Here is a 22,717-nt window from a genome sequence, read left to right as displayed (position 1 = left end):
TGACATCCGCTGCTCTTTGTCTTGTGGTGCCAGTTCTTGTTTTCCTGTGTGTTGTGATTGTGTTGTGAGCCGGTTTTCTCTTCTGCCGACATTTTGAAAATCTGTGGACATATTCTTTTTTTAAAAAGTCCTTTTCTTTTGTAACAAGTGCCTTTCACAAAGGAGGGCTCAGCAAAAGTTTTTTTTTTTTTAAGGATTGTTTTATTTATGCATACAAGAGCTGGAGTACAGGCCAGAGGTGCAGGGGTGGTGAGGGGATTCACCAGAGACAGAGTGGGGAGCAGAACAGGTCCACTAACGAAGTACACTGCTTGAGGGAAGCAGCGGGCGGTCAGGAGAGATCTTCCGCGCCATGTGGTCACCTCCAGGGTAAGGGATCAAACTCTTTTAACCTGTTGCACCACCGGGGAGGACACTCAGGAAGATTATTAAAGGAAAGGATGTCATTCATGTTTTTACATTTATCCTATTGTTCAATTGAAATAGGGAAACAAAGGAGTTAAGGGTCGTGGTCAAGTCTTTAAAGACTCAAGAGGTTTTAATGTCTGGTTAGTATTTTGGGATCAGCGAGGATTTACCAAAGATGTGAAGACTTAAAATTAATAAATGAGGGCCCACCCTGGTGGCGCAGCGGATTAAAGCACAGCACTAAGAAGCTAAAGCCACTTCTGCATGAGTTCAATTCCCAGCTGCCCCGGAGGTGACCCACATGGTGTGGCAGACCTCTCCTGACCCAACCGCTGCTCCCAGCAACAGTGTACTTTGTCAGTCTCCCCACTGTGTCTTTGGTGAATCCATTTACTGCCCCTGCACCTCTGGCCTGTACCCTAGTTCTGTATGCACAAATAAATAAATCTTAAAAAAAATTAATAAATGAAAACCTGTCTGCCTCTCAAAATAATTAATTTTTATGCCAGTATCATCTCAAGTGAATATGCCACCCATAATTTTAAAATGTGTCACTGTTTTAACTGCATAAATCTCAACTGTATAGTTATATTTAACTCATGCAAATTGCAGTGAAATGTTACCCGAGAAGTCTCTGAAGGATTAGACATTTGGTGGGATTCAAGTAATCCACGTATTATCAGTAAGACCTTTGAGGGAGGGACCAGCGCTTGTTTTGTTTTGCTGTTTCCCTGGGAGTGCCACTGCCAGACATAATGTCTAAGAGCCTGTTGACCAACAGCGAGGTACTTCTGGAGTACTGACTGCTGTCTATGTTTGGGGAAATAGTAGCTGCAAAATATATTTTCAGTTCCTTATATGCACATGTTTTGCATTAAAAACACAGTACACCTATTCATTGATTTATGTGAATTCTACTCGGTGGAGTTACTGATGTAAGTGCTTCACATTAAGTCTTAGAGGTTTACTCTGGGATCCCTGAATCTAGGGGCCATGTGCTCTGTGACCTCCTCTCCCATGTGTTCCCATAGTGTTAGTGAATACAGGGAATGCCGCCTTGGCTGGGAGGCTTCTTCTCTAACTCTGCCCATCATTGACTGAGGCTTGGAGTGCAAAGGTGAGACATCGGACCCTCACTCTAGTCTGACAGTTACCCCTGGACTTGACCCATCCCAAGATGGTCTTCCAAAGAGTTATTGACACCTTACAGTATCCCTGTTAGAGGGAGATGGCTGTGTTTTTATAAAGTACTTAAAATTCCTCAGACCCAATGTGCCATATAAATGTTACAGTTAATCTAGATTTCATAATGCCTCTGTTGATTCACTTCTCAAAAACTAACAGAATGTTTACTGTTCAGTAAACATCTTATTGTGGAGCTTGCTAGTATTTAGAAAGGGGGTGATTAAAGGGAATATAAACTCTTGGAGAGGAAACGAGAGGTTGGCTACTGCAGTCAACAAGGACTAGCAGCTTGCTCTGTCTTCTTTTCTAGATGAAACACTGGCTTAGGAATTGTCCGGTATCATAATAAACTGAAGTGGTACTTAATCCTCATTTTTGTGTGTGGCTTTTTGCAAAGTTTAGTCACAGTGTAGATATGGACAACATGCAGCCGTGGCCAACTTATTTAATGGATGGCAGGCTCACTGCTCAGTCAGCCATTTTAGGACTATGACTTCATATTTTAACAGACTGAATCATGGTCTCACTTTGCGGTTATTAAAATCCTAGACGTCGTTCTTGTTTCCCTGTAAGTTTATAAAAGAAATTAAAATATATATCACTGTGACTTCTCTCAACATTGTGATATCTCAAAGAGGCTGTTACCCTTTGACTTGATACCTTGTTATTCTTTAATAAAATGTAAGACAATCCAGATATGGCTTGTCTTCTCCCCAGACCTCTGCCAGGGTTTCTTGCTTCCTGTGTTCAGTGGAGTCTTCCTGTGTACTACTTTGAACTGTTAGGAAGAAAATAAAGTCTCCATCAAAGAAAATGCACATTGTTTTAAATGGCTTGTGAAAAAGAATATGGGAATATTAATTTCTTTCCTTTTAAAACTTAATATTTTTAGTTCCTATCTTCTCAGGGCAGTATCTTACTAAGGTTGAAGACATTAAAAGACTGCTTCTTGTTGTGTAGAGAGCAATGCACACATGTTTGCAGTTAAGATGTGTCTGATAGCAAGTGAGATCACAGTGCTGAAGAGCTTCTGAAAGTTTTTTTGTTTTTTTATTTAAAAAAATGTTCTATGTTCCACCATGGAACTTTTTAGTTAACTGTGGCTAGTGGAGTAGTAAAAAAACAAACAAACAAACAAAAAACTCTTAAACTCTAGTGTGTATTTGGTAGGAATAATAAAAGTACGCTTTAGGGCCCACTGTTCCCTCCCTCGCTCCCTCCCTCCCTCGCTCCCTCCCTCCCTCTGTAAGGTTATGAATTCTTTAGCACAGGCATACTTTCTCCCCCATTTCCCATTATTGGTTATTAACTGCTCGCCACAATGCCTTCTTCACATAAATAAAGGTGATAAATGGAAACCAGGTTCAGAATCACTTCTTTATTGCACACATCTTTCCAATTTTCTCCTATTTTGTTCATTTTTCTTTTAGAATCGAAATGTGGAGGAATGGTAGGTAGAAAATAAACTTACTTTTGAGATATGTGAAATAATAGGAAATTGAACTGAGATTACCAAGTAGATGACTTGGTAGTCATGAGTCATTTAACTTACCACTATTTTTAATTTAATTTTTTTGTAAACTGGCACACACAAAACAGAACAGTAAAAGTAGTATTTAATTTTGTCATGCATTGAGTGACCAATGTTAAGTGATGTGGGGGTGGGGTGCAGTTTGTTGGGGGTGACCCAAAACCCTCGAGAGCCCCTGTAGTTAAGGTAGATTCCCAGCGGCCCCTAGCAGTGAACAGGATTGGAGAGGGGAGGCCTGGAAGGGACGTGTGTCCTCTGGTACAGAACAGAGTTCCATCAACTTCGAGGTCTGAATTGCTGCTAACGTAGATAATACAGGTGGGTACGGTGACAGCAGATAAGCAGATAGAATGGCCTGGAAGGCAAGACAGGCTGAGACTTGACAGTGAGCTATTAAATGACTTGAGAATCTGAGGGCCATGTTTGAGATATTTAAGGAAGCCGCTGGGCTAGGGAGGTGAGCTTCAGCCCAGGCCCAGACCTGCCCCTTCCTTTGCACAGATTCCCAGGGGCTTAGAGCACCCCACTTTCCTCCTCATAGTTGTCACCATCTTTTCTGGTTTCTTTCTGTTTCCCGTCCCCTTCCTGTTAGGCATTTCCTTCTGCTGCTAACCACTCCCAGGTTGATCTCACAGTGGCCGAGACAGCACAGTCACACCCTGTGGCTCTCTTCAGAATCAGCCTTGTCTCCACTGCCTCACAGGGGCTGCTCCTCAGGGGCCAGCCATTTCCTTGGGCTGAATCACTGCTCTCTTCTCCTCTTAAACCTCTTTCTTTCTTGAACATGCTCATCTCTTTGGCAGGAGCACAGCACTGACCTCCTTTTCCTCCCTGGGCCCAGTCCCGAGACCCTGTTGCTCTTGCTGCATTCTCTGCCTAAGTAATGTCAGGCAGCCACAGTGCCTGAAACCCTGCACTCCTCAAGATGTATTACTAGCATTTCCTTGCCGTGAAATTTGGCCTCTGAGGTGTGACTGTCAATAATGAAGCTACAAAATGTCAGCTGTGCACTAAGGGAGCAAGTAATTAATTTTGATAAGGGGAAATATTTTGCTGGACCGTGAGGGATTAGGAAGTTTTTGCCATGGGGAGGTGGGGATCTCTGGGGCAGCAGAGGGTCTGGCCTGAACAGAGGCAGCAAGGGTTTTAGGGTGCACTCTGTATTTCAGAGAGAACCGGGTAGTCTTGGGAAAGGGGCCTGGTACACAGCTGGGAGAGGGCATCAGGATAATGAGATGAAGAAACTTAGTCTTTTCCTCATTGGGAGTTTGCGAAGTTGTCCTTTAGAACATTGTACCCAAATTAAATGTTTCATATTCCATTCTGACTCCATTCTGCTAGGTGGTCCTTTTTTTATGGGGCCCACCTGTTAGCATTGTGGAACGAGTCACAACTGTTAGTGGGTTAGCGCCTCACTTTAGACTCCCTGGCAAGGAAGCCTTGCCCGTGGTATGATGGGATTGCCCCTCCGTTTCCTCTAGTTGGCCCTGTATCTCCGGCTGAGATGGTGCTCAGCGCTCTTGACTGTGAGGAATAAGGTCAGCGGTTTTGATTACTGAAGGAGCTAACTCGTGTTCTGTCCTTTGAGAAGAGAGGGAAGGGGATGTCAGCCTTGGACGTTAAGACAGCGTTTTCATTCTCCCGTAGGATTAATCACAACGAGCGGTTGGAGTTCCTGGGTGATGCTGTTGTTGAGTTTCTGACCAGGTAAGTGGGCTTTTCTACTGTTCCCCAATAACTATTTTATAGAGAACATTGCATACACTACCTCCTTTGTAATTAGTCAAATAAAGCCGACGCAGCAGGTCTCTGGTCTCTTCCACAGCGCTGAAGAGCCTCAGATCAGTGGCGCCTGCACTCACTGCTGCTGTAATGAGCAAGATGGCAGGATAAAAGGCCAGCAGCGCTGACCTGTCAAGTTTATGTTCAAGTTGCTACAACCACAGGAGATCAGTTTGTCTTGGTCTAGATGCTTTAGAGCTTACATTCAATTTGTAAAGAAAGGGATGATATTTTAAAATGTCATGTCATTTTCTAGGATTTGTCTTTGATCCCTTTCTCACTCTTTTTGATCCCAGGGGAAGTGAAGTTTACAAATAATTTGAATGACTAGATGTGTGTGTGTGTGTGTGTGTGTGTGTGCGTGCGTGCATGCACGCCTCCAGAAGTGCATTTACTTTTTCCATATCACATGATATCTCTTTTATAGGGAGACAGTATATGCTTCTCTTGGAACTACCGTGAGCTGTTTTTACTCTCTTGAGCTCAGTTCTTTTCCCCAAAAAGAAGTAATAAGGCAAAGCGACTGTTCTCTAAGCCTCTTCTCACTAGACACAACAGGACTAAACAAACTTAATAGATCTTAAAAACTGGCGTGTGATTTAGAGAGAACAGTTGTGTTTCAGGCTGCTTCCGGTTCCCCACATGGCCCTCTGCTGACCCTGCACTCACCTTACCTTTCCTGTCCTCAGGGCACAGCCCCCGAGAGCCTCTCTGTCCTCTTCCCATGAGGAACATTCCCCAACTGCTGCCTTGCTCAGGGCCACACCACTCAACCCAGGCAACAGCACTTGCGTCTAAGCCTAGTGTCTGAGTATGGATTTTGCTGCTCGCTGTGTGATCAGTTGATCATCTCTTTGTGTCACCAGATAGCGGAGAAACCTTTTAACAGGAATAAATGTGAAAGCCCAAGTGAATGGTGCTGCCAGCTTATCGCTCATTCTGCTGTACTGCGCTTGATTATTTAACTTGTGAAGACTTTCAGTCCGTTTTAGTCCAGTCCAGCTGATGTCCATTGCACAGATGAAGTGTGCCGAGCCTGTGTTTGTGACTGCGAGCCACTGACAGAATGTTGTGATCCATATTTATTATGCTCTCTCTGTTGCTCTTGCAGTGTCCATTTGTACTATTTGTTTCCTAGTCTGGAAGAAGGAGGATTAGCAACCTACCGGACAGCCATCGTGCAGAACCAACACCTTGCCATGCTGGCGAAGGTACAGCAGACACCTGACACATTTGTAGTGAAGCCTGACCTCCCTTTTTCAATCTGTGCATAATTTTGCATTTGAATAAGTAAAGGGTTAATATTTTATAGCACAGGAAGGGTCTTTTGTTTGTGCTTTAAGGACTCTACTGTGTTGGTGATGTTACCTTTGTGGACTTCCGAGCAGCTAGTGAGCTCCATGGTGAGGTGACTTGATAACAGCATGGAGGCAATTTGGCAGATGTGCATAAACAGAGTCAAACAGCCAGTGACAAGGAGAGCATGAGAATAAAGCAGAAGAACTAAAAAATTGGGCCTTCCCTTTGTATAATATTTCTGTGTTACATTGTCTTTAACAAGCAGAATTACTGCTTTCAGTAGAATACTCCAGGGAGTTGACACAAGGAATCAATTATCCAGTCTTTGAGATTGTCCCCATATCACAAGTCTCAGTTATTGAAGTTGAGGATGTAGGCTGGCCTGCTAGCCACATCGACATAGCTGGTGACTGACAAACCATTTCTTGACTCAGATTCATGGTGAGCATTTTACTTGCATTATCTCATTTGATGTTCCTTTCTGTGTGGTATGTTGTACAGTAAATTGTAAGAGGTAGAACATGGACACTTGCCCTGGCCTTCAGGATTCCATACATAAACCCATTCTCTTCTCGCCTCTGCTGTCGTACCTGTGAGATGGAGGTAGTGCCACAGGAGCGATTGTGTGGTTATAGGGTGATCATCCAGGTCTTAAAAATTCATGTTCTTAGTAGTCATGCCAGTGTAAATAAATCACGAGGAGCTAGCTGTTTCTACTCTGATGCTGCTGCTCTCTTTGTAAACCATTACTGTTGTAGTCCTGTGGGTTTCTTCAGTAGTAGGTAGAACTGTGGCTCTAAAATCCCCAAACACTGGTGATTCACTGGAAAAATGTTTCGTGAGTTTTCTTTGGTTTTTACCTTAACGCATTTTCTATTTTATCTTCATTTTGATATAAATGTTGGGATTTAATAGGTAAGACTAGATATCAATAAAACCCATTCTAGTTTTACAACTGTGAATTCCTAATTTGAGCTTGCCAACACATTACTTATATTCAAATTGTGGTTGATTTTAGTCCATGGTTTTAGTGTTAGCAGGTGTGCAACTTTATTTTACTAATCTCATCATCATTGTTGTTAGAGTGGTAGGCTTTAAACCAGTTTTGGTAGCATTTAAAAATCTAAATAATGACACCTTAGTGAAAAACTCTAGGCAACAAGTAGGGTGGTAGGGTGGCTTGATTTTATAACAGCCTCGTGATGAATGAAATTATACAACTTGGTGCAAAGCTGCTTCAGTATTCAGTTAATTTAATTGTCAAAATCCTTCCTGATTATTCATATAAAATTAGAAATACATGTTCGAAAGTAGATCGTCACCTCTCCTCCCCATTGTTTTACTTTAAGGTGCCCTGGAATTGCATAATTATTTTTTAAACAGTTGTAGGGAGGATATTAATAAAGTGTGGGAATTACCATTGCGTAACAACAGGTCATTCTGTAACACAGTGGTGCTTAAAAGCCATGAGTTGTGACAGTGTGGCTGGTTTCTCTCTCAGGCTTCTCTCCGATCTTCCTCTAGCCCAAGCGTCCACATTTCCATAACTCAACCCCATGTGTTCCAGCGAAGGGCCTGCCCTTTGCTGTCTGTACCCACGGTGCCACACCTTCTGGGAGGGGATTGTGGAGGATTGCTGAGCCATTCTGAGAATCTAATGAAAACTCTAGGTCAGCTCTCAAGCCATGGGAACATTTTGACATACACAGTAGAACACCACATGCCTTCTTAAAAGTTCTACTAATGCCTACATGGAAAAATAAGTGTAGAGAGCAGGGACTCTGTGAAACTGGAAAATTCATAGCATGCTAGAATAGTTGTTTATAGTATAAAATATGACTTGCAGTCTGCGCTCAAGCTGGGCTCCAGAGATAGTAAACAATTGAATTTTCCCAGGGAAGTTGTGAAACAGATGAAATTTACATATTCTAGCATAAACTCTTGCACTTGGGGATCAATTTTTTAAAAGAGGTGTTTTTCACGGTTGCATTTGTGGTAGTCAAAACTCATTTGAGTATATTTCATGCTGATGAGTTCTTGGCTATGCAAAATACTGATAGCATGTTTGTTTTTATTATCCTTTTCCAATATAATGAATGTGGGCATTTTTTTTTAAAGATTTATTTATTCATACAGAACTGGGGTACAGGCCAGAGTTGCAGGGGCAGTGAGAGGATTCACCAGAGACAGAGTTGGGGGCAGAACAGGAACAGGGCGGTCAAAGAAGGACACTGCTGAGGGGAGCAGCAGACGGGCAGGGCAGGAGAGGTCTGCCGCACCATGTGGTCACCTCCGGGGCAGGCAGGGATCGAACTCATGCAGAAGTAGCTTTCGATTCTTAGTGCTGTGCTTTAACCCGCTGCGCCGCCAGGGAGGGCCCAATGTGGGCATTTTTAACATACATATAAGACACATAAAATCCGAGTATCTTTTATCTAAGAACTGAGATGCACATTGTCTTATGTTGTTCAGTGACTAGTAACTTGTCCTGTTATGTGATATATTATTATTCAGTAAGTATTTATTGAACTGAGTTGCATGATAATGAAAACAGCTTTATTGCATGTTTGCACAAGGTTGTGCGACTTTCCCCTTTTGTGGCAAGAATTTCCATTTACTCAGTCTCAGGTGTTTTATTTAGAAAGTTAAAATACTGTATCTGGGTCTGAAAGGACTTGAATTAACTTGTATGTTATGATCAATAGAATAAAAAAAATAGGTGTTGAGCTGAAAGTGAAGGGAAAATATGGGTAAAAGTAAAAGCTGGAGAAGTATGCACAGCTGTATTTGTAAGTCCAGCATACCTGATAGAAGTGGGCTCATGTAGCTCTGAATTTTTCTGAGACAGAAGAAAAGGAAACAATTCTTGTGAACTGTATTCCCAGAACGCTTAACATAAATCCAACCCATTACTCAGAAAATCTCATTGAACCTTCAGAACGATGAGTATAGAGACTTAATGAAGAAGCCACAAGTAAAAGACTTAGAGCTTCCCAAATTCTTACTATATAAAACCAAAGACTCAGTAAACATTGAACTATCCCTCAGGACTCCTAATGAGTGAATGGTACATCAAACTTTCCTAATGTACTGCCATTGGCCAGTTAATTTGTAACCATAATTCTGTAGATGGTGAGTTACTAAATTTTGCTGAGTTCTTCCTAACTTTTTGTCATCTGGAATTTTGTAGAAGCTTGAACTGGATCGATTTATGCTTTATGCTCATGGACCTGACCTTTGTAGAGAATCAGACCTTCGACATGCAATGGCTAATTGTTTTGAAGCATTAATAGGTAATATTTCTTTTTCCACTTTTGTTTCATGCACGTCTGGAAAGCTCATACAGTTCACTGTGGAGACTTAGGATGGAGTCCCTAGTTCCAGAACATGCGAGATCCCTATTAGAATACCTACTTCCTCTAAAACTACAATAGGGTTTTCTTTCATTCCTGGTGTCCGAAATGGCATCTGATGTCATGCATGTCTTTAGCTAGTGTATATTGAATTGAAGCAAATTCCTGTGAAAATGGATTACTTTTAAGATTTGATTCAGGATCACATGCTGGGCTTTGGTGAGACTCTACTATTGTTTTGCTCTCAAACTCCTCACAAGATTTTTTGACTTAAATTTCTTGAAAACACTGCATTTTTTAAAATCCCAGGACTTGATAATATGACTGTTATTTCTTCACTTGAGGTAAAATTGATGCAAACAACTGATTTCCTCACTCAGTCACTCCATATCCTTAGTTTCTTTTAATTGTAACCAGAATACAGTTAGCTGTAGGTGTAGGAAATTTATGATGAAGAGTTAATTAGCTGGTGATTGTAAGTATACTTGACAATGAAATGTGAGATTGATAGTTCCTTGATTTTTTTTTTTCTAAATGATTGAGTACTATTTTTTTTAAAGACGTTTGTAACTTTGTCATTTTTGCCTTCTTCCTTTGAAAATGAATATAAAAGCTTCCTATTAGAGTTTAATGCTGGAATGGTAGCAAGAGAATGTTTAATAATTCCAATAGTCTTTCCACAGCTATGTCTGTTTTGCACAAATGTGTCTATTTTTAGAATTTGTCACATGGAATTACTGTGCTGTGTACACATAATGCTTTTGACAGTGTTACACTTGGCTCCAGAGCCAGGCAGACATGACTTAATTCCCTCTTGCGTCATTTATCAGCTCTGTGTATTGCCAAATTACTGAATTTCTTTGAACTTTATTTTTCCCATCTGTGAACCATTCAATCCGGAGCAAAGTATCTTTTCCTTGAACCCTCCCTAGCCCCTTCCCCCTCCACCCCCATCACCTACTATGAGTTGAATTCTAGGAATCTCTTCCATCATTTCTCATTGAGGCAGCCAGGAAAACGAAGAGAAGAATGTGAGGATGCTTTGCACAATGCCTAGGGCAGTGGCCCCCAAAACATAATTACTGCTGTTACAGCTGCTCTCCCCATCACTGCCATCAGCAGCATTATCATCATTACAACTATTGATAAATAATAAATGTACTTAGTCATCAAAACTGCTCATGCTCTCTCTGTATTTTACATCAAAAGTAGCCTTTCTAAAGTTAAAATGCAAATGTTGGGAGTATTTGAATACCCTGTTCCATACTTGCTTAACACCAAATTAAAATGCTACTAATATATGCACTGGTTATGATTTATGACAAATGTGTATATAGTATTTAATTGTTTCAATAATTATTTGAAATTAATGGAAAAGGTTGTTCTCACTTTATTTTTTTTTGAGAAAAAAAGCTTTTTTTAAAAAAAGATTTATTTATTTATGCGTACAAGAGCTGGGGTGCAGACCAAAGATGCAGGAGGTAAGAGGATTCGCCAGAGACAGAGTGGGGAGCAGAACAGATGGATATACTGAACTATACTGTAGAGGGAGCAGCGGGTGAGACAGGAGAGGTCTGCAGCACCGTGTGGGTCAGCTCCCTGGCCAGGGATTGAACTCGTGCTTTAGTGGTTGCGGGGGAGCTTCATAGTGTTGCAATTTAACCCCTTGTGCCACCAAGGAGGGCCCTGTTCTGACTTTTTTGGCAGAAGCCTTCACTCATCTAGTCTTAGATTTTGTGGTATGAAACATATGCAGTATATATGGAATATTAACATTTTTGTAAAGTCAAGTATTTGTGCACAATTCCCTTAGTAAGGTTAATGCCTGTTCTTTTCACGATAGTTCACATTTGTCCTCTTTGACTTACAGTATTAAATAGCAGTACATTGCAGTACATTGCATTTTGTACTTTACTCTAACTTATCATGTAAAGCACAGCTAAAAGAGAGGGAAAGCTACCTTTAAAACAATTGCTTCTGAGCGTATCGATTTTTTTCCATGACTGGGTTTTGGCTTGCCTTTTTGGCTTTTTATAGAAATATGTAATTTTCTCAAAATATTAATGCAGCCTTCCTTTTGGCCTTTTCTTTTTGTCTAGGAGCTGTGTACTTGGAGGGAAGCCTGGAGGAAGCCAAGCAGTTATTTGGACGTTTACTCTTCAATGACCCGGTATTTATCTGGAATCATTGCTCAGTGATATATCATTACAGAAGATTTTATACCAGTTAGGTTTTGTATTTTAAAAAGAGTATAGGAGAAACAAAACCCTTAACTGTACCATGGGTGGTAAATTTCAAGTCATCAAAAATAGATTACTCAACTATTGTAGATGAGAAAGTTCTGTGGACATTCCACTAGGGATTTAGCTTCTTCCTGAAGTCCTCTGTTTCCTCTTGGGCACTTGTAAATTAAATAGAAATACAAACATAGTAGGACTTTGCTTTCTTTTGAAGTATCTTGAAATTAATTATGGTTTTCTATGTTTTAATTGTTGGGTATATACCCCATGCAGGCTTAGTTAAAGCTGTAGGATTTTGGCCTTTCAGTTTATAATTTGATTCTATGCAAATTATGTGGGCTAGATGAGTGTATATTTATTTTGCAAAGTCAGTTCATAGGGAGTTTCTGATAGGGGCTATGAATAAAGACTGTGAAAATATTTTTTTTTAAAAGTAAATTATAGTATGAAAAAATTAATAAATTCTGAAATAGTTTGTGTTGTTACTGAGCTACTAAGCTATTAATACTGCTAGAGGTACCTTTTTAGTCCTGCATGTAACAGAGCATACTAGATGCTTTTTGTACCAAAACAAGCCGATTTAGCATTTAAAGGGAGAGTCAATTCTGTATTCCAAATTGAAATGTCATTATAATTGAAAGAGTCCTCACAGAACAATAAAGAACATAGGAAGCCAGTGTTTTAAAACCTTTGTGAACCATCAGCTTAAGTGGCTGTCAGATGTTATTACCGAATTATTATTACTATATTGCTTAGGATAGTTTGTAAAAAATGGATCAATAGATTTGAAAAATGTGACCTGGACAGTGTTCTCTCTGAGGAGTTGGTTGTTTTTACAGAGACGTGATAATTTCATTTGCGGGAATTTTCTCCTCATGGGAAAATTGTCTACAGGTGATCCGGGTCCCGTTTTGTGTTGCGCTTATAAACAAGGGTGTATCTTGACCTACAGCTGCAGCAGATAGCCTGTGTTTTGAGACTTCTTAAAATTTAAAATAAGTTTGTCCTGGACGTTTGTCCTTTGTTGTCAGTCGTTTCGCTTTTGTTGAACAACCGCTTTTCTTTTTTCCTCTCCTCGGTTTTGCTTCCATTCCTCCCTCATGCCTTCACTTCACCCCCGTGCGCTCCCTGTCCGCTTCTCCCACCTGGCCTGCATCTTCCTCCCTCTCTACAGTCCTGCTTTCTTGAATTCTATCTAGATTCACACTGTGTCCTTAATGGCACCAGTTTTTGTTTAGATTCTTTTCTTTCCTTAAACAGCTCTCCCTCTTGTCCACTTAGCGAGCTTATCTTATGTTTCCAGTCTGTACTGCAGTGCTGGCATGTGCGGTGTTTAATAAATGTTTGTTAAAAGAATGAAATGAACACATAGACTGAATGAAACAGCAGAGTCTGAACATTATCTTACAAATGGGACAGCTGAGATTCAGAATTCCTTTTATTGTATCTTTATGAAGCCAAATAGGTTTAGTTGGATGTGCTCTTTCCAGTGCAGCATATTTCAGGCACACACACTTGGACGGCCCCATGTTGGCTTACGTCTGTTAGGCACAGTATGTGAGAGACACTGGCTTTTTTGAGAAGTGGATTGTGAAAGCCTCATCAGCCAAAGACAGCCAGAAACAAGCCTACAGGCCTTCCAGGTCAGATTTTGATTGCATTGACGTGAGGGAGGAGGGCACTCCTGGCTTGCCGGGGGGAGACGAACAGCCTTCCTGAGGCTTGGCCGTTACCAACTGAATTGAAGAGGAGCCAGGGATGTGGGACTTGGTTCTTGTCTGAGTCCGGGTTAGAAGAAGCAAGGGAGCATTGTGGGGACAGAGGCAGTAGGCATGAGTGTGCACAGTCAGCCTTATTCAGGGCTAGACACAGCAGAGCAGGCCAGTGGGCAGCATCCTCAAGAAAGCAGTGTCCCTTGAGGACGGGTAGTTCCAGCCTTTTGGAACAGCTGCACAACCTTGAGGGGGCCATTTTCTGGCAACTCCAGCCAGCTCTGTCTGTGCCATCATCCAGGACATATTACATCTGTGTAATAGCAGGACATTTTCCTTTTTCAGCCTGAAATTTCAATCCCAGACAGTTTGTGTGGGTTCCACTTTTTTTTCTTTGTGTAACTATACATCATTTACTCTGGATATTCAGAATTATTTTCATTTGATTATCCCACTGGCTCTCTTAGAAAGATAAGGAGAGATTATTCTGCCATCTCTTCCCTTCTCCCATGCTTCTGTGCAGTATCTCCAACCCAGACTTTTCTTGGCTGTTCCAGAAATTGGAAGAAGTGTCTTTCAGATTGACTTCTGTCAGCTTCAAGTGGGTATTCCAGATACCTTATTTCCTTAAGCAGTTCCCCACCTGTCCTTTCCTTTGCAAGCCCCTGTCAGTTCTGTCCTGCATATCTTGTACATCAGTTCACTCTTAGTGCTTTCATTTTTTAAAAAATTTATTTATTTATTCATACAGAACTGGGGTACAGGCCAGAGGTGCAGAGGCAGTGAGAGGATTCACCAGAGACATTGGGGAGCAGAACAGGCAGATCGTTAAAGTACACTGCTGAGGGGAGCAGCGGGCGGGTCAGGAGAGGTCTGCCGCTCCATGTGGTCACCTCAGGGGCAGGCGGGGATCGAACTCATGCGGAAGTGGCTTTAGCTTCTTAGTGCAGTGCTTTAACCCGCTGTGCCACCAGGGAGGGCCATAGTGCTTTCATTTTTGTGCTCCCTGTCTCTCACTTAGTTTTTATTGACTGACTGCCAGCCTTCTAGTTAATTCCACCCCTCTAGTTAACTACTCATACTCTTACACAGCCAGGATTTGACTATGATCTGCTCGAAAGCCAAAACACAAGAGACAAGTGTTGGTGGGAAGAAATCAGTTTAGTCAGGAGCCAGCAACTTGAGATGGTAGACTGCTGTCTCCAAGAAAGCCTCCCTGATGTGGGGAGCAGAGACTTACATGGGGAAATAGTACTGATGCAGGCAAGTGGCTAAGGGTCTGTGGTCAGCAGGATTTCAGAGAAGTAAGGGGGGGGGTGTTTCCCAGGAACTACATTCAAGCCCCTTCTTTTAACTTTCATTGTGACCCAGTCTGCCACAGTGCTGGTGTGTGTTCTGTTTGACAGTGATAATGAGACTGGCTTAACCCTAAAAATGAATTGTGGGACCAGGTGGCTATAGTGGACATTTATAGGCTTTCCATCCCAAAGGAAGTGAATAACTTTTTTTTTTCCTCAAGTGCACATGGAGCATTCTCAAGAATAGATCATATACTGAAACACAAAACATAGCTCAGAAAACATGGCAGTAGAAATTATATCAAGCATTTCACATACCATAATGGTATATACTAGAAGTTAACCATAGAAAGAACCCAGAATAAGCCAAAACAATTATCTAGAGATTAATGAAAATGGGGAGACTAACTACTGGACTCTTGGGATGCTCTAGAAGCAGTACTATGTGGGAAGTACACAGCAATACATACCTACATAAAAAATATCAAGAAAGAGGCCCTCCCTGGTGGCGCAGCGGGTTAAAGCACAGCACTGAGAATCTAAAGCCGCTTCTGCATGAGTTAGATACCCGCCTGCCCCGGAGGTGACCACATGGCGTGGCAGACCTCTCCTGACCTGCCCGCTGCTCCCCTCAGCAGTGTGCTTCCTGGATCTGCCTATCTGCTCCCCGCTCTGTCTCTGGTGAAGCCTCTCACCGCCCCTGAGCCTCTGGCCTGCACCCTTGTTCTGTATGCACAAATAAATAAATCTTTAAAAAAAAATATCAAGAAAGCCTCAAATCAACAATCTCACTCTGCCACTAAAAGGACTAGCTAGAAAAAGACCAAATATATCTAAAGAAAAGGCAGAAAAAGGAAAGAAATAATAAGTAATAAACATCCTTAAAATGGTCATATTACAACTGAGATGGAAAAAGGCACAAGTGATATAAAAATAAAACTATTATATTATTAAAAAAAGGTCTTATTTCCCCAAACAAGTTATAGACTCAGTGTAATACCTAGCAAAATACCAATGACATTTTTCAAGAAAACTGAACCTACAACATTACTTACAAAAGGCTTTGAATAGTTAAAGTAGTCCTAAGAGAAAAGAAGAAAAATGGAGGTATCACATTTCCTGGCTTCAAACTACATTATACAGCAACAATAATCAGAACAGTATGGTACTGAAACAAAAACAGAAACTCAGACAACTAGAATAGAATAAAGATAAACTAATATGAACATGGACGGTTAATCTTTGACAAAAGAGCCACTCAACAGACAAATGGATAATGAAATTGTGGAGTATATACCCAGTGGAATACTTTGTTGCTGTGAAAAAGATGAATCGGTAGTTTTTTTTCCTTTGGACAAAATGGAAGATACCATTCACCTGTGGAATATAAATAACCAGAAAACATACTTAAGCAAACTAAAGTAGAAATAAGCTTTGTATTTAGTTGAAGATTTTTTTTTTTTTTAAAGATTTATTTGTGCATACAGAACTGGGGTATAGGCCAGAGGCTCAGGGGCGGTGAGAGGCTTCACCAGAGACAGAGTAGGGAACAGAACAGGCAGATGGACGAAGTACATTGCTGAGGGGAGCAGTGGGCGGGTCAGGAGAGGTCTGCCACGCCATGTGGCAGAGCAGGTGGCAGGAGGGAATCGAACTCATGCGGAAGTGGCTTTAGCTTCTCAATGCTGTGCTTTAACCCGCTGCGCCAACAGGGAGGGCCTTTAGTTGAAGAATTTAATAGTATCCTGGGGAAGGAAAATGAGGGAGGGAGGCAGATGAAATATGCTCATTAGTTTTTTGGAAGATGAGTGGAATAGGTGCACATAGGAGAGTAAAAATTTAATTCCAAACTTTAATTTTAAGAAATGAACTTTAACCTGTGCTATAGTGATAATTAAAGTAATGGGTAATAATTAAAGTAATGGAGTTGTGGGATTCTCCAAAGGAGCAGGTAATGAATAGGTCAGGGAAGGGATGGAAGACAGGTAAATGTCCATTTCAGGAATAAGTACAGGAAAGAAAGCATTGAGAGAACAGGAAAAGTTGCACAAGAAGGGAGTGACATTTAGTGTGATTTTGCTACAGAGAATTCGAGGGAAAGGTTATTGACTTGGTTAGGAGAAATCTTAAAATGCCTTAAAAGAACAGTTTTATTTTTAAGCATTTTTTCCTCAATGTTGGCTAAAATACACACACACACACACAAAATCCTAACAATAAGTGTATGAAGATACAGGTTGTACAAAAATATCAGGTTCTTGTTTTACTCGTCATTGTGCTACTAAATTTTCTTATATGTCTTAAATATTTTAAAAAAAAATCCACCCCCCCATTAAAAAAGAAATCACATGTTAATCATTCAAAAATCTAACTTCAATGTTAGAAAGTAGATTTAGTCAGAGGCTCCCAAGAGTCTAAAACTGAAGGAAAAACACGAATCCTGAAGACATCCTAATTATACCCTCTCTAGATTTAAATCAGTGGGTAAAATAGTGTATCAGTTTCTGCTTAAAATTCACACATCCCCATGTTTCAAGCAAGCACTTGTAATGAACCCCGGTGGAAGTGTGGTCTTAAAACTCTCAGAGTTCAGGAACTAGGTATGGGACATTTCCCTTCCATCTTGAAGCACTTCATATGATAATGAATTACTGCCTCAAATAAAGGACATTTGAGATGGGTTTTAATTACAAAAGGCGCAGCTGATGCACATTTCAGGGGAATGGTAAACTGAAAAAATGTGATTAAAACAGCCGCTTAATCCAGTGTATTGGGTTAAGCAAATGTGTAACTTAGTTTTAAAAGGTGTCTTTGACTTTTGGGGGTGGAGGTGCCTCCTTCCTTCCCAGCTTAATAGGCTAATTAGAGGCAGTACGGGCAGCTTGAGTGGTGAATACACTTTAAAAAAATGAGTTTGCTTGCACTATTGAATTTGCAATAAGTGGAGTCAGCATCTGAAATAGTTCAGTATTTCAAATAATGACATTTTATTTAGTACTCTAGAGTGTGTTAAATGGCTCCTCGAGCATTAAAGGCGTCCCTCTCTTTCCAGGACCTTCGTGAAGTCTGGCTCAATTACCCTCTCCACCCACTCCAGGTAAGTGTGACCTCCTGTCTGCAGAGTTGGGAACGCCAGGTACTCAAGTTACTTCAGTTTGCCTTCTCTCTCCCCTCCTGCTTTGACCCTTTCTTGGCCTTCAGTGGCATCAAGACTTTACACTGGGCTGTCAGAACTGTAAAACTTAGGAATGGATAGTAAAAGCAACCCCACGTCAGCATTTAGGTGACCTGAGGTTGGGGTGCAGGGTGTCCTCTTCCCTCACAAGGCAGGAGGAGCTATTCAGTGTGCTTGTGTCTTGGCTCCCCAGCCCCGCCACTCCCAAAAGCTGATATTCAAAGTATATGCTGACCCACTGTACCTACATGCTGCTGTCAGAGATGATAAAGTGGAAGCAAGTATAGGCCTGTGAGGAAGCAGAACAAATACTAAATTAACAGCACTGAATTGTAACTTAATTTGGATTTTAGAAATTGAGGGCTTTGGCTCAGATTATAGAAAACGTTGTAAATTAAAAATGTAATGTATTGTGATGACCTTTTATTCAGGATTTTGTGGAATTTAAAAGATCTGCACGTGGTCACAGGTGATTTTCAAATCTTAATATATTTTGCTTTTATTTCTGTTTTAATTTGGAAATATAGGTGGATTATATATCATATGATATATATGATAAATATATGATTATATATATATTTATATCCATGTATGTCTATTATATATAATAACCATTAGTGTCTAGAGGCTTTCCTTGCAATAAATGGCATTAATTCAGAGTACTTTAGAAATATTAATGTGAAATTACCCCACATTGCTGAAAATAGTCATTTTAAGTACACTTTGCGTGTTCGCTCTCTGCCAGGTTAAAAGCTCACTGTTAGCTCCTGAGTAGCGACAGTCGTGTCCAGTGTAAGCTGACCCCAGTTGTAGCGACACTCGTTAACCCAAATCGCCTGGTCCCTGGAAGACACTGAGGTCAGGTTACGTTAGTGCAGTCTGGTTCTGAAAGGCCGTCCCTGGGCCGCTAGCAGATACGGTCAGCTGGAAACTGACCAGGAAGTCAGGCTCTCCTTCTTCCAGACATTCTGAGCCGGAAGTTGTGGGCTAGGGCCATGCCACGAGGGCTCCGATGAAGGCTGGCATCTGGGCACCACCGTGTCCCCCGAAGCGGGCTCTCTGCCTGCACTGTGTCCACTTGCCCATCCTGCAGAGTCAGCGTAATGCTCCACATTTTGAACTCTCTGTGCACAGTACTGGCCTGGAGATTGATAGAAGACTGAAAAATATTATTAGAACCTTCTTATTAGGTTTGTTTGCTGTTCTAAGGGATGTGAAAGAAGCTTTGGTGTCTTACTGGCATTTCAGAAATTTCTGCCCACGGGGGAAGGAATTTTACAGAGACTATCCTCAGATTGATAATTTATTCTTATAACTAAGAACTGCACGCGATTTTAATTTCTCTTTTCCTGTAGTTGCAAGAGCCAAATACTGATCGACAACTTATCGAGACTTCTCCAGTGCTGCAGAAACTTACTGAGTTTGAAGAGGCAATTGGAGTAATTTTCACTCATGTTCGGCTTCTGGCTAGAGCGTTCACGTTGAGGACTGTGGGGTTTAACCATCTGACCTTGTGAGTTGGAAGTGCTCGTGTAAGCCCAGCGTTACCATTTAGACAGGCGGCCTGCACCTTTGCTGTAGGCCTTCCTAGGAATTGGGATTTCAGATACATTTCCAGGAAAGTCGCTTGATGGATGGATGAGACTGGACTCTGGTGTGCGTCAGGGAATATGCTTGAGCTCAGTATTTCTGGCCTCGCTGACATGCATACTATTTCTTGAGGAAGTGTAAGCGATGAGTGAAGAAAGTGAAAGCTTTCTGTAAAGGAAGAGAGATGAAATATCTTAGACTTTATAGGCCAGGTAGTCCAGGCACAATGCTTTGCTTCTACCTGCTCAGCCTAAAAACAGCAGAGGTTAAACACAAAAGGGCAAACCCAGCTTTGCCCCAGTTAAACTTTATTTACAGTTACAAGCTTTGGGCTGAATTTGGCCTTTGAATCTCTGTTCTGAAAGGATGATCTGAAGATGAGCTAAACTAAGAACTTAAGTAACCAAAAGGTTAATTTCTTTGTATCTTGATTTTTAAATTTTTTTGATTCCCCTCCCACAACTAGAAAGTTCATAGTTCTCTTCAAAGTGTAACAAAGATCCTTGTCATAAATTGCTTTTAGTGTCTTAGGGTCAGACCTGGACCCAGATTTGAATAATGGAGTATTTATTTCAATAGAGATAAAGATTTAACAAAGAAAATTCTTGGGCCCTTTTGCTTCTTTTTTTTTCCCCCATAAGGTTTTTGTCAGTACTTTGCTTTTCAGTTGTTACTTCTCAGCTTTTGACCAGGCACTATTTACCAGGTTGTTTAATCCTTAGCTAGTAATTCTTTAATCCTTAGCTAGTAATTCTTTAAAGTCAACTTATATTGACTCATACCTCCTAAGGAATTGTTTTTAGTTTTGTTCTTTAAGCCAAGATAAACACATTGCCTTTTTAAATCATGCCTTTTAAAAATTTCCCCTCCTTTTTTTTTTAAATCCACAAATGTTTTTCATTGCTCACTTTATGTTGCTATTTTTTTTTTCAGAGGCCACAATCAGAGGATGGAATTCCTAGGGGACTCCATAATGCAACTGGTAGCCACAGAGTACTTATTCATTCATTTCCCAGATCATCATGAAGGTCACTTAACTGTGAGTGTGTGTTAAATAATTTCCTCTAGTAAGATAGCTGAAACATAAAGATTGATGATTAGAAAAGTCAAATATAAATATATATGTTCTTAGTGATTTTAGAGTATCAGTGGCCTTGCTCACTTTATTATGCAAGTTATATATAAAATAATATATGATGATAACTCATTTTTTATTTCTTCATTTAATGATTACTTCCTCTGTGTGAGACATAGGTTTCAAATGTAAGTTTATGCCTACTCTCCATAGAAATTTTAAAAACTGTTAGAGATAAAAATGAAGTAAATAACTATAAAACATAACTGTTTATACTATATATATATACACATCCTAAGTATGTAATACACTATAGTATGTATGTCTGTATATGCATAGTAATAACATGCTTACACGCTATTAAAAGGATATGTAAGTAATTAAAACTAAGGCAAGGAGGAACCATGCTAAGTATTGCAAAAACACATAAGTAAAATGTCTTTTAGCTGTGGAGTTTCAAGAAGCCTTCATGGATAGGATCATGTTGAGCCTTTACAGAGGAGTAAGCTTTGGCTGTTGGGAGTCAGCAAAGGAAGTTTCTATGTAAGGACCTTTTACACATTGGGGCTGCAAAAGTGAGGGCGCAGCATGAAAAATTAAAAGACAGAGGCAATAGAGACTCCATTTGGCTATACCATGGTGGGGTTGGAAGGTACTTACAGAAGCAAGGTTTGATTTATGAGCAAAGTGAAATGGTTCCCATTCCTCTCACTTTGGTTTTATTTTATAAAACTTTATTGAGTTTTTTATTTGCTGCCTACTGTTTTTGTTCTGTGAAACCAATCGATAATATAACTGGAATAGTGAGCAAAACATATCTTGAAGCCAGTCATGATGATCTCTCAAGGCACAAGGAATAACCTTTGAGAAATCCCTCTACAATTGGGCATTGAGAAAGCAAATACTTTATTAGACAAAGAAAAATACTAGTACACTGTAACGTATGTCATTAGTGCAGGCTTCTTTATTATGCTTGAAACAAATAATGTCTTTCCTAGAACTCTGCACCTTTACAACTTTTAGGCTTACTTTGCCTTAAATAGAGTTGGGTCGTCTCTCTGTGTGCCCTGGTCTCAGTTTATGGGAGGCACAGATAGTGGAACTGGAGACTATGATGATCTGGCTGTGTCTAGATAGAATTTTTCAGTGGCATTTCTAAGCCCAACAAAAATATGATTCATTCATTCATGATTCTTTTCATTTTATTCTTTCATTTACTACTCAATGAATATTTATTTTGTTCCCACTGTATCCCGTGTTCCATTACAAGTGCTGAGAAATCAGCAGAACTCAGTGAACAGTTCATTACCATTTAAAATTAAGTGCTTTTGGATGGACAAGAAAGTATTTTCTTTTGGAACTAATAGTAAATTCTTAAGCATTTATGAGCATTTATTAGAAATAAACTTGTGTCTGGTATCATGCTCTACGCAAGGGAAACAATAAATATTCAGTCAGTGTTTTCCATTAGGGAGTGACTTCACAGCTCTCAGGGTTTCTGGTTGGTCTGAGAAATAACCAAACCAAAGGACTTGAAGTAGTAATTCATTTTATAACCATAGAGAGGCTAATGTTGGAAATGTGTGACTTAGATCTCTCTCTATATATCTATCCCTGTGTTTCCACAGAATTAATTGTGAGCTGTAGAATTGTGTGGAGCTGGGATATTATACATCAGTAGGTTCCTGCTTCCTCCATGCTGGTGACTTTACCCATGCCCCCACCTCCAGCCTCCTGGACATTGGACGATCATGAAACCAAAATTCAGAGAGGCTTGAGCCCTGGCCGAGGACAAGATAGAGATAAAACCAGGCATGGGCTAGAGACTCCAGTTTTGTGTTCTTTACAAAATCACTTCCAAAATAAATAAATAAATAAATAAATAAATGAATTAAAAAAAAAAATCACTTCAATGCCTGAACTATAAGTTATCCAAAATACGTTTATCAGCTTTGCTGTCTTAAAATTAAAGCTTTCAATAGATAGATAGATAGATAGATAGATAGATAGATAGATAGATAGATAGATAGATAGATAGATAGATAGATAGATAGATAGATAGATAGATA

The 22,717-nt window shown here is 40.4% G+C and overlaps 1 protein-coding gene across 3 annotated transcripts in view; it reads left to right on the top strand.

Moving 5' to 3' along the window:
• The window catches only part of DROSHA (drosha, ribonuclease type III), a 102,492-nt gene that overhangs the window by 63,956 nt on the left and 15,819 nt on the right, over window positions 1-22,717 (top strand). For all 3 annotated transcript variants that reach the window (XM_004678069.2, XM_012721878.1, XM_012721877.1), the window contains 7 exons: window positions 4,772-4,831; window positions 6,018-6,117; window positions 9,396-9,498; window positions 11,658-11,728; window positions 17,861-17,905; window positions 19,339-19,496; window positions 20,507-20,612. In XM_004678069.2, the coding sequence (XP_004678126.1) occupies window positions 4,772-4,831; window positions 6,018-6,117; window positions 9,396-9,498; window positions 11,658-11,728; window positions 17,861-17,905; window positions 19,339-19,496; window positions 20,507-20,612 (643 nt within the window). The remainder of the gene's footprint in view (window positions 1-4,771; window positions 4,832-6,017; window positions 6,118-9,395; window positions 9,499-11,657; window positions 11,729-17,860; window positions 17,906-19,338; window positions 19,497-20,506; window positions 20,613-22,717) is intronic.

Source organism: Condylura cristata, unplaced genomic scaffold (assembly GCF_000260355.1).
Source record: "Condylura cristata isolate star-nosed mole 26May11 unplaced genomic scaffold, ConCri1.0 scaffold00007, whole genome shotgun sequence".
Taxonomy (NCBI): Eukaryota; Metazoa; Chordata; class Mammalia; order Eulipotyphla; family Talpidae; genus Condylura; species Condylura cristata.
The sequence above is the reverse complement of the archived record's forward strand: the minus strand, read 5'-3'. Positions and strand labels throughout refer to the sequence as shown.